At 46.4% G+C, this 14,009-nt stretch overlaps 2 protein-coding genes across 7 annotated transcripts in view; both read right to left on the reverse strand.

The window, feature by feature from the left end:
* On the reverse strand, nucleotides 1-6,378 carry Fancg (FA complementation group G). The gene is made up of 14 exons (XM_010619289.3): nucleotides 5,560-6,378; nucleotides 5,241-5,331; nucleotides 4,838-4,969; nucleotides 4,439-4,641; nucleotides 3,428-3,563; nucleotides 3,158-3,288; nucleotides 2,901-3,047; nucleotides 2,614-2,765; nucleotides 2,153-2,219; nucleotides 1,647-1,936; nucleotides 1,455-1,501; nucleotides 1,105-1,260; nucleotides 538-661; nucleotides 1-388 (listed from the first exon to the last, which is right to left on the reverse strand). Exons 1-14 carry the CDS (start codon nucleotides 5,860-5,862, stop codon nucleotides 286-288), a joined length of 2,082 nt encoding a protein of 693 aa, XP_010617591.1. The 5' UTR covers nucleotides 5,863-6,378; the 3' UTR covers nucleotides 1-285.
* Pigo (phosphatidylinositol glycan anchor biosynthesis class O) overlaps nucleotides 5,748-14,009 on the reverse strand; it is a 17,183-nt gene continuing 8,921 nt past the window's right edge. For 5 of the 6 annotated variants that reach the window (XM_033758980.1, XM_010619284.3, XM_010619288.3 and 2 more), the window contains 4 exons: nucleotides 13,695-13,901; nucleotides 13,269-13,483; nucleotides 12,016-12,086; nucleotides 10,522-11,870 (listed from right to left, as the gene is read on the reverse strand). In XM_033758980.1, coding sequence (XP_033614871.1) covers nucleotides 11,741-11,870; nucleotides 12,016-12,086; nucleotides 13,269-13,483; nucleotides 13,695-13,901 — 623 coding nt within the window. In that variant the 3' untranslated portion in view covers nucleotides 10,522-11,740. Of the gene's footprint in view, nucleotides 5,822-8,343; nucleotides 8,593-10,521; nucleotides 11,871-12,015; nucleotides 12,087-13,268; nucleotides 13,484-13,694; nucleotides 13,902-14,009 lie in introns of those variants that run through there. The other variant, XR_779234.3, reaches the window with a different exon arrangement.

Consider the following 14,009-nt stretch of genomic DNA (forward strand, 5'->3'; position numbering starts at 1 on the left):
ACAGTGAGACCCTGTCTCAAAAAAAAAAAAAAAAAAAAACCCACAGGAAAAAAGGTGCCATGACCAAAGGCAATGACTCCTTGGTGGTAGGTAATGTTTCCTCTGGAACAAGAATGGCAGCAAATGGGCCAAATTTCATAGGACTATTTCCAACCTCACCAGTACAGGAGTTATATAGGAATGGTCAGCTCCAGCCACATTCTCCAGGGTAAGACAGAAAAAGCTCTTCCACGGATGTGGTACATTCAGGTACCATCAAGATCTTGGAAATGTGGCAGCTACAGGTCAACAAGGTTCTCTTAGCAAAGTCTGACACTCTTCAAGGAGGGTTTCAAAGTCAGATGGTTGAATCCAGCTCAAATATGTTTCCAGGTACAGGGGGAGAGACCTGGAGATCAAGAAGGGTGATGCCTAAGAGTGAAAGAAGGTTGAGCAGCAGCCTCCTCTCCCCTTCATTCCTCATCACCCCAAACAGGCCCAAAGGACTCAGGATCCCAGTCAGTCTCTGTGTCCCAAGCCTACAAGCCTCAGCCTCACCAGGTAGCCTCTTCCTGTGGCAGCTGAGCTTCAGCCTTCAGCCTCCACCAGACAGCACTGGCCTCATCCCTCCGATTCAGCTTCCTCAGAGTCTGAAGCAGGTGAAATGAAGCATCTCTGTGTCCTACAGGCCCATCCCAGAGTATGAAGACTTAGAACTCAATATAGCTGAAGTTATCATTTTATAAAAAGGGAAACAGCCTCAGAGAGAAGTGCCTTATCTATACTCACTCATGAAATGGAGGGTAGATCATTAACAACCATTTCTATCCCAGGGTCTACTGCCTGCCCAGTACAAAAGGCTCAGCTCAACCTGTTCCTATACAAACCACCCCAACACAGTCACAGAACCTGTATCTGAGGACACTGGGGTGAGCAGGGAACTCTTAGAAGCCTTGCATACATACTTGTATATGTTTGTATGTACACATCTGGGTTATACCACACACACAATCCTTTTTACCCCTCCCACCTGGGGATACCTCCCTTACACTATGCCCAAGTACCTCCTCCATGGGCCTCTCCTTGCACATCTCTGCACAGCTGATACCATGCATGTATACATACCTGGGCACACCTGCACACTGAGAAGGAAGTCCTGTAGGGCTCTGGTATCCTGGCCACTGGCTACCCATTCTAGTCCACGACTGATCAAAGCGGCTGCCCGAAGATATTGCAGTGCCACATCTGACCTACACCCCTGCTCACAGCTGGAAGCTCCTCCTGTGAACCACACCTGAAGTCATGAAAGAGTCTTCGAAGCCATAGAGACACCAAAATCTCAGGTACCCTTCTATTTATTATTGTGCTCAGAGTCCCTTTCTCTTAGGTCTCCCAGTCTGATGGGCTGGGAAACATGGAAAAAGAACCTATTTCCATGACTTCCAAGAGATAAAGAAAATTGAAAGTCCAATTACCTTGGTCTTTGTCCTCAGGCATGGTCCTGAAGAGCAGTTCGAGACAACTGAAGGGAAACATGGACAAGAGCGAAAAGGAATCAAGCTCAGAAATTCACGAGTTGATGAGAACTAAACTCACTAAACCAGTGCGAATCAGAAAATTATCCTTCTATACCTCCCCAGAACCCTAGGTGGCTTTCCTGGGCTCACCGGGTAAATTCACTGACAGCCTCTTTTTGGGCCCTCAGTTGGACCCAGGCCTGGCCCTGAAGCAGGTGGGCAGCAGAGATCCAGAGTGGGCAGTGTGGCAGTTCCTTGGTTCCTTTTCTGACATCTTCCCACAACGAGGACATCTTAGGAAGCAGAGATGATGTGCGGCTGAGCAGCTCCTCACATACAGTCAAAGCATCCTGGGCTCGGCCAGCCTTAATCAGTGCTACTGCTGCCTCCAAGAAAACCTCTGGCATACAGGGTCCTGGGGGACACAGGGGTAGGGAAAACTGGGGTGGGAGGAGGATGCAGTGTCTTAAACAAGCATGAGGCATGAGCCAGTACCCCTACCTTTCCCCAAGCTCTGGTACTTTGCAGAGATCTGATCTCCCAGAATGGACTAATGGACCCATAGAGAGAAAAACAGAAAATAGCAGTCCCGCTCTACTCCAAAGGCAACCGCAACCCTCTCACTTCATTGCAGAGAACCCTAAAGATATACCTACCCTGGGCTCTGAGCTATCCAACAACAGGGCCAAAAGGTCCAAGTAATGTTCTGCAGCATCTTCTGCCCTGAGGAGTTAAAGCCCGTCAGCTTTACCTTAAGCCCCATCAGGACCCTCTAAGGGTTCCAGGGATAATGTTCTCTCTTAGCTAACAGATACGAATGGTCCTGGGGAGAGGGGAGAGGTAGGTCTTTGGAACTCCAGCCCTGGCTCAGTGTGGCTCTACCTCAGTTGCACAATAGATTAGGGAGGAGACTTCAACATTTCAAAAATAAAGTTACTATCTAAATGAAGAGTCTTTGGCTCAGGTCCAGCAATAAGACTAGAAGGAAACTGACAAGTAGGGACCTATGTCCTGCCTCTGCTTCACTCATTGGTCCCAAGAACTAAACCAGAGCCACACCTTAGGGAAGGCATCAGAGGAGGGAAGATGAGCTCAGGTGAGCAAGAGGGAATTTTACCTTCCAATCTGTAGGCATCGGCTTGCTAACAGGTGCTTGACCTGGCTCTGTGTGCCACAGTAAAGAGGAGAGGATGGGTCAGTTCTTGGGAGTAGCAATTCTACCTCAATGAGAATCTGGGGAGCTTCAGAGCTATGAATGACACTCAAGGCCTAAAAGGAACAGAAAAAAATAAAGTATATAATCTTTGGGAGCCAAACTTCCTTATATTTGCATCTTCACTAGACACCCCAACACAAGAACCTCAGCAATACTCCACCCCATATCTTCACCTACCAGTTTCTTACCTTAATCAGCAGCTCCAGACTCTCCAGCTCTGCTGTTGTGTTGCCCAGTTGCCGATATAATCTAGAAGCCTCCAGAAGGGGAAGACCCAAGGCTGACCCCTCTTTTAGGGCTGCAATCAAGTAGAGCAGCGCTCTCTGTGGATTTCCCTACATTTGTGGAAAGATTAGGCCTCAGATACTCTCACAAAGCATAATGCCATCAATAATGCTCATGGTTTCCCCCAAATCCCCCCCCAACTGCCCAGGGCTATCTTTACCATCTTACGGAGACAGTTCCCCAGTGCTGTATACACCTGGACCAGCACAGACCGTGAACAGAGACCTGAGGCTGCTTCATGCAGGCTGCTCAGTGCTTTGGGTAAGCTCCCTGTGATCAGCTCCTGGAGGCCTGGGGGTAATCAGGGTGCAAGCTTAGAGATGCCCATAGGGAAACAACTGCCCAGAGAGCTGAATGGAACATAACAGGAAAAACATAAACTCAGAGGAACTCTTATGGGAGGAGGAGATGAGTCATATTACTGGCTGACCTTGACGGAATGCAGATGCTGTCAAAAGTACATCTCTCAAACACCGGGCATTCTGCAGGATTAATGGGGCATCTGATTCCTCAGCTGGAGGATTCCAAGTTTTTAGAAGCAGCAACAGATCCTCAGAAGCCCTGTTCTGGAAAAAGGATATTCAGAGGTTCTAAGCCTCTAACCACCCGCTCTTCTTCTCCTTGGTCTATCTTTGCTGGACTTTGAGCTCAAGGGTCGTCCTGATTCCTTTGCCCCAATTCTAACAGAATGATACTGTGAGGCAAGGATAAAAAGGAAAAAGCCAGGCATGGTGGCACACACCTGTAATCCCAGGACTTGGGAGGCTGAGGCAAAAGGATTGTTGTGAGTTCAAATCCAGCCTGAACTACATAGTGAGGGTCTGTCTCAAAATCAAAGAAAAATCCAGAGGAAGCCAGGCATGGTGGGGCACACATGGAGTCCCAGCTCTCTGGGAGGTTCAAGTAAGAGGACTGCAAGCAAGTTTGAACCCAGAGTGGACAATTTAACAATTTAGGGAGACGCTGTCTCAAAATAAAAAATAAAAAAGGCCCAGACATATTGCTCAGTGTGAAGGCCCTGGGTTCACTCAACATGACGAGATGGCACAAGTGAAGGGAAGGGAAAAAGGAAAAGAAAGGAAAGTAAAAGAAGGACAATGAATTAATCCGGGCCAATGGTGATCTTTTCTAGTATCCCTTCTCATTCAGAAGATCTTGAGTACATGGAGCAAGGACCATATCAGGGTTACTAATAAAAAGACTAAGTTTAACCAAGATCACAAAAGCCCTAACCCTACCAAAATTAAGGTATTTTAACACCCTCCCCCCAAATTCCCCAATTAGGCAACCAGAGCAAGCAAGAACACCCAAGAATCCCCAAGAAAACTTAGGTTTTCTGATCACCAAGCTAGCAGCCTTTCCATTATATAACAGTGCTATTGCAGCTGGAGGTAAGAGAGGAGAAAGAACATCCTCATCTTCAAATCATTTCTTTCATTACCTGGTTCCCATTCAGCACCTGTAAAAACAAGGCTAGGTCCCCAAGATGGTCTGTGCTCAGCCAAAGGGCTGCCTGCAGGCCAGCCAAGAGGTGCAGGGCAGGTAGCAACTCCGGCAGAAGGGAGGAAGCATGGAGGACAGAGTCCCATAGCTTGCTGAGATTCTGTTCCAACCTGGGCACCAGCTGCTCCTGGGTCTCCAGCACTGTAGAGTACACATATGCACAGCTAAAGTGGAACCTCATCCTCCATTGCCCCACAATCTCTGGCTTTTCTATTCTGCAAAAGCCCAAGGATTGCAATAATACCGCAATCTTTATTACCGCCCCCTCACCCAGCCCTGAAAGGCTTAAAGCTAGAGGGAAGCTGGCAGGGATATGAAGGCAATCTCCAGCCCTCACCTCTCTCTAAGGCCTGTTGGATATCCTGGGCCTGGTCTTCCGTGAAACCCTGGGTCAGGCTTGCCCTCAGGATAATGAAGTTACAGGTAACAGTCAACTCCAAAGGAAGAAGAGGAATAGCTGCTGGGAGCCCTGGAACAACAGATGCTGGTCTCACAGACTCTCCCATGAAAGAGGCCCCAACTCAGAGATAATCCCACTCCAATCCAAATGGCCACAATAAAGAACCCATCCTTTAAACAGTCTGGAAAGAGCAGGAAGTTCTCCATGTCAGACAATCCTGGAAGCCACAGTCTTCTCTGTGCCTCAAACAGGACTCCCTGCCCCCTCAACCCCAAAAATGCAGAAGAGGAAGGGTATCTGGCTTTGGAGGAAGGGAAGTGACCATTCCAATGAGGTATACCTTTCAGACTGTGGAGGAGCCCGCTGAGTCCCTCTAGTATGTCCTGAGTCAACTGCTGTCGTCTTAGACCACACTCCTGAGCCACCAGTCCCTGCCAAAAGCGGAAAGGGGCGTCACTGAGAATCATCAGTTTTTTTGTCTCTCCTTGAAGCGCGCGGGGGTGGGGGGGAGTGCGTGCATTCTCATCATTTCTGGCTCTATGGTGGATGAGTGGGTCAGGTTAAAGTCTACTCCTCCCCGTTGGCTGAGGTAAATCCACAGCAAACCGGCTTTCTGGGATCTTGGAGCTGCAAAGCGAGGGTCCCAGCAACTGCATTACCTTGGCCTGTCGAACAAGTCGATCGTTCTTTTCCTTCCACAGGTCCAGGCAGCTGGTGCGTGGAGTGAAGGTGCCCAGATGGGTCCGGCGGGACATGGTGGCCGATGCGGACACCCTACTCCCCTCGGGGCCCCAACGTGGCGGGCCCAATCTTTCCAAAATTAATCTTGCACCGCTCGTTTCTGGTTGGCCGGGCCCGCCAAACTCAACTGCGGTTGGTCCACTTCCAGTCAGTTCCGGCGGGAAAATGGGGAAACCCAAACTGGCCAGAGGGAGGGTGGCGTGTCTTAGTGTCGGAATCATGCGGCTGGCCGTTTCGCTAGCTGGGCCTTCTCGGGGCCCAGCTTTAGGGAAGGCGGCCGAGAACCACTCTTGGAAGCACCTGTGTGCGTGGCTCTGCCCTTCCTCACAGCCACGCTCCCGGGCCGCGCTGTTTCCCTCCAGAGCGCCGCCACGCGCGGTGCATGCTGGGGGTCGTAGTGCGGCCGGCTAATTCCTGGCGCGCACACAGCGTCTCGGACAGGCGCTGACAGATGACCAGGGCCCTCCAAAATCCCACCTTCTCTTTAAAGAAGTGGAGGTAGGTAGGGTGATTGCATAACCGTAGGGGAAAGTTTTTTTAAATTACCCTACCCCCCATCAACCGAAAATGGGTTAAAAATGGAACTATAAAAGCCAAAAATATAAAACTTCTAAAAGAAAATGAGAGAACACCTTCATAACGCTGGTTTTGGCAAAGGAGTGTTTTTGTGTCGTTTGGGGTTTTGTTCTTTTTTTTTGTTGATAAGGTCTCCCTACACAGTTCAGGCTGGCCTTGAATTCAGTATTGTAGCCCAGGCTGGCTTCAAAAGAACTGATCCTTCTGCATGCTGGGATTATAGGCGTGCCCACCACGCCAGTTTTGGTTTGTTTTTTTAGCAGTGTAACTGAGAGTTAACCCTGAGCTTTCACAGGAAGCTACATCCCTAGCGCCAACCCCCGCCTTTTTTTTTTTTTTTTTAACCCCAGCCCTTTTTAAATTTTGAGGCAGGGTCTCATTAAAACGCTAAACTGTCCAGGCTGCACTGTAATGCAGTTACAATTGCCTAGACCTCAGAGTGCTGAGATTACAGGTTTGTGTCACCATACCTCGTTGATAAAGACTTAACTCCCATGTTGGGAGCGATGACACACACTTGTAATGCCAGCACCTGGGAGGGTGAGGCAGGAGGATCAACATGAGTTTGAATCCAGCCTGAACTACATAGTGAGACCCTATCTCAGGGGAAAAGAAAGACAACCATAAATGCTGTGATTACAGGCATGCACCACCATGAGTTCTTAAATACATAAAAGCATAAGCAATAATATAAATAGAACTTCATTAAAATGAAACACTCTGTGCTAAAAGACAATTTAAAGAAGTCAAAGTGGGAGGAATTATTTGCAAATGATATTCTTCATAAGAGGCCAGTATCCACAACACATAGAAATGCTTAAAAGTTCATAGAACATTATGATGGAAAAAAAATGAATAGACATTTTACCAAATGATACACAAATTGCTAAGAAGCACACAAAAATGATAGTCAACATGATTAGCTAGCTATTACAGAAATGTAAATTAAAACCTTTAGCTATGAGCTGGGCATAGTGGCACACAACTATAATCCCAGCACTTGGGAGGTTGAGGCAGGAAGATCACTGTGAGTTCCAGGCCAGCCTGGGCTACACAGTGAGTTCCAGGCTAGCCTGAAGTAAGATCAAGACCCTGTCTCAAATAAACAAAAAACAAAAAAAATTTAGATACGGCTAAGGATGTAGCTCAGGTATAGAACGTTTGCCTAACATGCACCAGGCCCTGTATTCAATCCTTAATATTGGGGGTACAAAAAGATACCATTACATACCTACACACATAGAATAGCTAGTTTAAAAAATGAAACAGGTAATCCTATCGCTCTGGCAGGCTGAGGCTGGAAGATCACAAGTTCAAGCCCAACCTGATCAATTTAGCTTAATGAGACCCTATCTCAAAAAAAATTAAAATAAAATAGAGCTGGAGATTTAACTCAGTGTGAAGGGTGATTGAAGATTTAATCCCCAGTACTACAAAAACAAAAATTAAAAATTAAAAAAAAAATAAAATGTTCACAAGAGCTAAAAACCAGAGGGCCATGGTTTTAAGTCAGTGGTGTCATGCCTGCCTTGCAAGCACAAGGTCCTAAGTTCAATCCCTGGTACCAGGTGCCAGGTGGGCTGGCTAAAAACTGGAAACACAAAATTCATCAGTTGGTCATAACCAATGATTCAGTAATAAAAAGGGGCAAAATAGTGATATATGTACCAACGTGATAAACTTCAAAACTATTCTAGGATAGACCAAAAGACCATATATTGCGTAACTACTTATATGAAATGTCCAGAAAAGGCAAATTATAAAGACCAAAAATAGATCAGTGACCCAGAGTAGAAATGACTATAAAACAAAGTGTAGGTAGTAGGGGAGGGGTATAGAAATGTTCTAGAATTAAATGTTGCACTTAGCAATGGTCTCTTACATATGATACCAAAAGCACAAGCAACAAAAAACAGGCTAAATTGGACTTTATCAAAATTTACAATATTTGTCTTTTGTATATTACTGGGAATTGAACCCCAGGCCTTCTCACCTAGCTACATGCTCAGCCCTTTTTCATTTTTTATTTTGAGACACAGTTTCCCTAAAAAGAGTTAAGTTGCCCAGACTGGACTCAATCTTGTGATCTTCCTGTGCCACCCTCCCAGAGTGCTATGTCACCATACCTGGCTTAAAATGTTTGCATTCCAAAGGACGTCATGGTGAAAATGAAACTGAGCTTGGTGGCTTGCACCTGTGGCCTCAGTTCCTCAAGAGGCTGAAGTGGGAGGATCATCACTCAAGCGAGGAGTTCAAGACCAGCCTGGGTAACACAGTAAGATCCCTATCCCCGAATATAGCAACAAAAAAGGCTGGGGCTGTAGCTCCATGGAAGAGTGTTTGCCTATCATGCAGGATTCAATCCCCATCAGTAACTGAAAAACAAAGGAAAACAGAAAATACAATCCTGTTTGTATTTTATTTTTTGGTTCCAGGGATGGAACTTGGGACCTTGCGCTTGCGAGGCAGGTGGCTGTACCACTGAGCCAAATCCCTGGCCCCACTCTTGTTTTCAGAAGACAACTGTGATGTTTTGAAATATGCAGTCTTCATCTGCATTTCCTGGTTTATAATTTCCTCCCCAAGGTAAGTCATAGAAACTCTTTCCCTGCCATTAGCTGGCCATAAGAAATTCTGACCTGTTTTATCTGATATTGGGTTTTAAGACCCTTGTCATCCCAGAGGGGTCCTGCACCATGGCCTGAAGGAATGCTGCAGAGAGGCCAAGGAGAATCTGACTAGCCAGGCCTTGCTAGATTTGCCCTCCAGCCTATTAGCAGTCATTCCTATGCAATAAAGTCTACATAAGCCCCCTAAAGGACAGGGTTTGGAAAGCATCCTGATATCTGAACACCAGGAAATTCTTGAAGGTGGTGCATCTGAAGAGGACATGGAAGCTCTGCACCACTTCCCCCACACTTAACCCTGGGATTTTCATGTGGGTGCTCATGCCTATAATCACAGGTACAGTACTCAGGAAGCTGAGATGGGAGGATTATGAATTTAAGGCCAAAAGAACAATGTAGCAAACACATTCTCAAAAACCAAACCTAACCAAAATTACAAAATAAAAAAACATAGCATAACAAACTGGTAAAGTAAACATTTCCTTGAGTTCTGTGAGCCTCCCAAACAAACTGAATGAGCCAGAGGCAGCTGTGGGAGTACACAATTTATAGCCATCCAGTTAGAATCATGAGTAAAACAACCCGAGGCTTGCAACTGGCATCTCAAGTGGCAGGGAGAGGGGAGCCACCTTGGGAACAAAGCCCTCCGTTTTTGTTTTCTTTTTTTGGACGGGGGTGGTACGGGGGATCAAACTCAGGACCTTGTGCTTGCGAGGCAGGTACAGTGCCACTGAGCTAAATCCCCAGCCCCAAAGTCCTCCATCTTTGGGATATGAAACTTCCAAAGTTTCAGTACTGACTCTGGAGTTAGTATCAAAACTGAATTGAATGAGGATACTTCGCTAATATCCACTAGAAAATCGCTTGCTTGCTAGTGGAAATAAATTCCCAGTTTTTATTTTTTCCCCATTACTGAGGATTGAACTAAATCTCTAGCCCTTTTATTTTTTGAGACAGGGTCAGGAATCATGGTTGTACACACCTGTAATTCCAGTGCTCAGGAGGCTGAAGCAGAAGGATAACACTTGAGTTCACAGCATACATATAGACAGTGTTTTATTGTCACTAAATTGCCCAGGTTGGGAATGAACTTGTGATCCTCCTGCCTCAGCCTCCTAGAGTGCTAGGATTACAGACATAGGCCACTAGCCTGGCATGGTGGTGCACATCTATAATCCCAGCATTAAGGAGGCTAAGGCAGGAGGATCACTATGAGTTAGAGGTCAGCCTGGGCCACATAGTGAGTTCGAGGCCAGCCTGAACTACATAGTGAGACCCTGTCTCAAAAAACAGCTACCATCCCACAGCTTCTAAAGTCATAGAAGTCTTCTGTGTTGACTGCAGTGTGAGAACAGAGGAAAAGCAGCCATTTCATTTTATCCTACACTACCCCCCGCAAAAAAAAATCTCTGAAAGAATCAACGAGTTAGTAATGGACTCAAGATGTCAGGTAAAAAGCTGTGATAAAGAATTTTTATGTTGGGCATGATGGCATGATGGGATTGCACACCTGTAATCCCAGCACTTGGGAGGTCAAAGCAGGAGGACTGCTCCAAGTTTGAGGCAACCTGGGATATATAATAAGTTTGAGACCAGCCTGAACAGCAAGACCCAAAGAGACAGGGTCTCTTTATGCAGTTCAGGCTGGTCTCAAACTCACTCTAATCCAGGCTGGCCTCCAACTCAAGGTAATACTTCTGCCTTTGTCTCCTGAGTGCTGGGACTTTTACAGATGTGCACCACGACACCTGCCTGTTCCATGGCTTTAATATCTATTCTTCTTTTAGCAATCCCATCTCTACACCTGGGTACAAACTGCAATCCTGACCCTTCTCTCTAGAGCCTCTTCCAATTCTTCTGATGGACAACTCAGAAAGACCTTTTATCAGCATTTCAAATCTGACACCTGAGCCCAGCAAGATGGCACACACCTATACCTCTGTAACTTGCCAGGCTGAAGCAGGAGTATTGCAAGTTTGAGGCCAGCCTGGGTAACTTAGTGAAAACCTGTTATCAAAGTGATATAAAGGCTGAAGAGATAGCTCAATGGTAGAGGGCTTGCCTAATATGCTTGAGAACCCAGGTTCAATCTCCAGTACAGTACTTCAAAAAACAAAATTTAAAAATGACATGAGTGTAGGATAGACAGAGGGCACAGGAAATGTACAAGAGAAACATTACATTCATATAGTTCTGGCTTCAAGTCAAAAATAATCAATGGGAAAGGTACAGTGCTCTGTAAGATGGGTGAGTAGGTCTGATAAAGGCAGTACAGGCTTCCACAGAAGTATAGGGCAAAAGGTGTTCTATAGTGAAAGGCCACAGCAGAGCAAGAGACTGCACTATTTGAGGCTTCATACAGTGAAAGTCTGTGCTCCATGATGCCTGGGCTTGTAGTTTCAGTCCTCTCTGTTACTAGCCGAATAAGAAATTTAAAAATACCGGATGGCAAAAGAAAATGGCAGGTAGAATAGGAATAAGTAGGGGCAGTGAGTTCAGGCAATTCCAACCTCAGGCCAAATGTTCTCAGATATAGCGAAGCCTGCCTGAGACGGTCGGCCCAATCTGTGCTTATGGGAGGGGAGACTGACACTCCCCAGCCCTTATACGACAGTGGGTACTCTCCCACATCTCAGACATACATAGATACATTATTATTTTATTCCACTTTGGAGACCACCCCCTTTATTCATCAGATGCAGCCAAATAGGGAGAAAGGGACCAGGCTCCACTATGATCCTGAATTCTAGAATAACAAAGTCCCACAGCCAGCAGCCCCGTGCTGCATGGTAGTAGAAGCTCAATCTCTCATGCAGATCATCCAGCACCTGTATAGTCCAGGTCAGGTTCTTCTCCAGCTGTCTCTGTAGTCAGGTGCCAGCATCCACAGACTAGGCTACCTTTGTTGGGCTAGAACTAATTTTTCAAACCAGGAGCTCACAGCACCATCCACTCGCATTACTAAAGCTATGCCCAGGAGAAGTCCCACGCTGCTCACAATGAAGCCTATGGCCTCAAAAATGAATCTGCAAAAAAGGTGAAGCATCTCAGGGGACAGAAAGCAGATCTAGTGACTTTTCCCTATGGAAGCAAGATTGTGTCCAGCCCAGTCATACTTGGCTCTAAGCCTGTCCCTTCCAACTACCCCACTTCTCAAGGAAATCTACTTACTTGGGGGCAAACACCTTCCAGACCATGAGATGCCTGCGGAGGATGGAAGCTGCCAAGGCACAAGCCAGAATCTAAGGGAAGAGAGAAGGGGACTAGTTATTTGGGTAGGGGAGGAGGAAGCAGAGCAAAGGGAGAGGTGCTTCAGGCCTCTGTGAAAAATGGAAGGAAGGAGAAAGTAGTATGGCACTAGAAAAAAACCCTGGGATAGGAGTTAGAAATCCAGTTTTTTGTTTTTTGTTTTTTTTAAGAGTCTCACTATAGAGTTCAGGCTGACCTTGAACTCACTATGTAGCCCAGGATGGCCTTGAATTGGTAATGATCCGCCTGCTTCAGCCTCCCAAGTGCTGGGATTACAGGTGTACACCACCATGCCAGCTAAGAAATCCAATTCCTTTTTTTTTTTTAGGTACCAGGGATTGAAGTGACCACTAAGCTAAATCTCCGGCCCAGAAGTCCAATTCTTCCTGGCCCAGCTACTGACTCAGTGACCTTAGGCAAATCACTATTCATCTGTGATGCTAACACATATGTTATGCCTGCCAGGGTGAAGGAAGAAATTAGCATCACATCTGCCTCTGTAAGAAAGGAGGCTCTATGATCACAGTTTTAGAAAGAATCCTGGCCATTACCTCAGCCTTTCCAGTACATCTATTAATGGAGTAATTTCCATGTGCAATTAGCAGAGTCCAGGTCGTAGCAAGGAAATGATCCATGACTAGGATAAGGAAACCCGGATTCAAAAAATTGCCATTTAAGGCCACTGAGCTTGAGAGCCCCCTTCACTTATCTCTACCTCAGTCAAGGCTCTCAACCAGAGTTTGTTTTTGTGACAGCATCTTTGTGATATTACCCATGCTGGCCTCAAATTCAGGATCCTCCTGTTTCAGCTTCCAAAGTACCTGGAATTATAGGTGTGCCCCACTGTGCCTAGCCCTCCTACAGTTTTTGAAAGCATAAAAGAAGGGGAATAATCCCAATATTTAAGAGGTTGAGGCAGGAGGACTAAAGCAAGAGGCCGCAAGTTCGAGACCAGCATGAACTATATAGTGAGACCATCTCAAAAAAAAAAAAGGAAAGGAGTCAGGCATGGTAGTGCATGTTTGTAAACCCAGCACTTGGGAGGGTAAGGATTGCTCCAAGTTTGAGACCAGCCTGAACTACAAAGTAAAACCCTGACTCAAAAAAAAAAAAAAGAAAAGAGGTAAAGCACACAAGACAAAGTGATTAGTCCTTAATCTTTACCCAACACCCACCTGAACTCCAAGGACAAAAAGGTACTTGAGGCCCAACTGCAGGAGCGCTGCATTGAAGTGGTGAGGTGCATCCCGGAGCCGCATCTCCATCAGTGGCTCCTCCTCCTCCTCAGGCCTGACTCTGGCCTCAGTTTCACTCCTTAGGGGCTGCCGCCTCTTCCTCGGCCCTTGACTTTCACACAGGAAGGGCCAAAGCAGGAGCAGTGGGCAACCTACTGTCTCGGAAAAGGCAAGGCTGGCATCAATGGAGAAACCAGTCCACTCCACCTCCTACCCCACCCAGTTGGCTCAGCGTTAATTAGGTTAAGCTCAGAGATGCCAAGGATCTAACAAAACCACGTCCTCCTATCCAAATTCAGGGGTTTCCTTTCTTCTCATAAAACTAGAGTAAACAATTAAAGCAAGGGAGAGGAAGCAAGGATGTACCTGCAAAGAGAAGGTGGGAGGCAAATGTGTTAGCTCCCACTAACAAAGCAGGGAGCCATGTTGAGGAGCCATGACCTTCTGGAAATCCCACAAAGGCTGCGTGCCAATGTATAGCTGGAAAGACAGGCTGGTGGCCTGTGGAGTAGAAGGTCTGGGTGGCCATGAGGGCCCAAGCTGAGACAGCCTGCCATGGTACAGTGAAAGGACCTGGAGGAAGATAGACCTCTTTACAATCACATCTCATCCCCTAATCCACAACCTGCTGCCACACAATTATATATTCCTCCTACTTTTTTTTTTTTTTTTTTTTTTTTT

This window comes from Fukomys damarensis, unplaced genomic scaffold (genome assembly GCF_012274545.1).
Source record: "Fukomys damarensis isolate Sample0158 unplaced genomic scaffold, DMR_v1.0_HiC HiC_scaffold_36, whole genome shotgun sequence".
Taxonomy (NCBI): Eukaryota; Metazoa; Chordata; class Mammalia; order Rodentia; family Bathyergidae; genus Fukomys; species Fukomys damarensis.

Coding starts and splice junctions, on each gene's coding strand:
- Fancg (XM_010619289.3), bottom strand. CDS start 5,862: ATGATTCCGACACTAAGACACGCCACCCTCCCTCTGGCCAGTTTGGGT. Junction 3,564..4,438: donor AGGTGCTGAATGGGAACCAG/GTAATGAAAGAA, acceptor TCCTTTTTCCAG/AACAGGGCTTCTGAGGATCT. Junction 662..1,104: donor CAGTGTGCAGGTGTGCCCAG/GTATGTATACAT, acceptor ATGGGCCTGTAG/GACACAGAGATGCTTCATTT.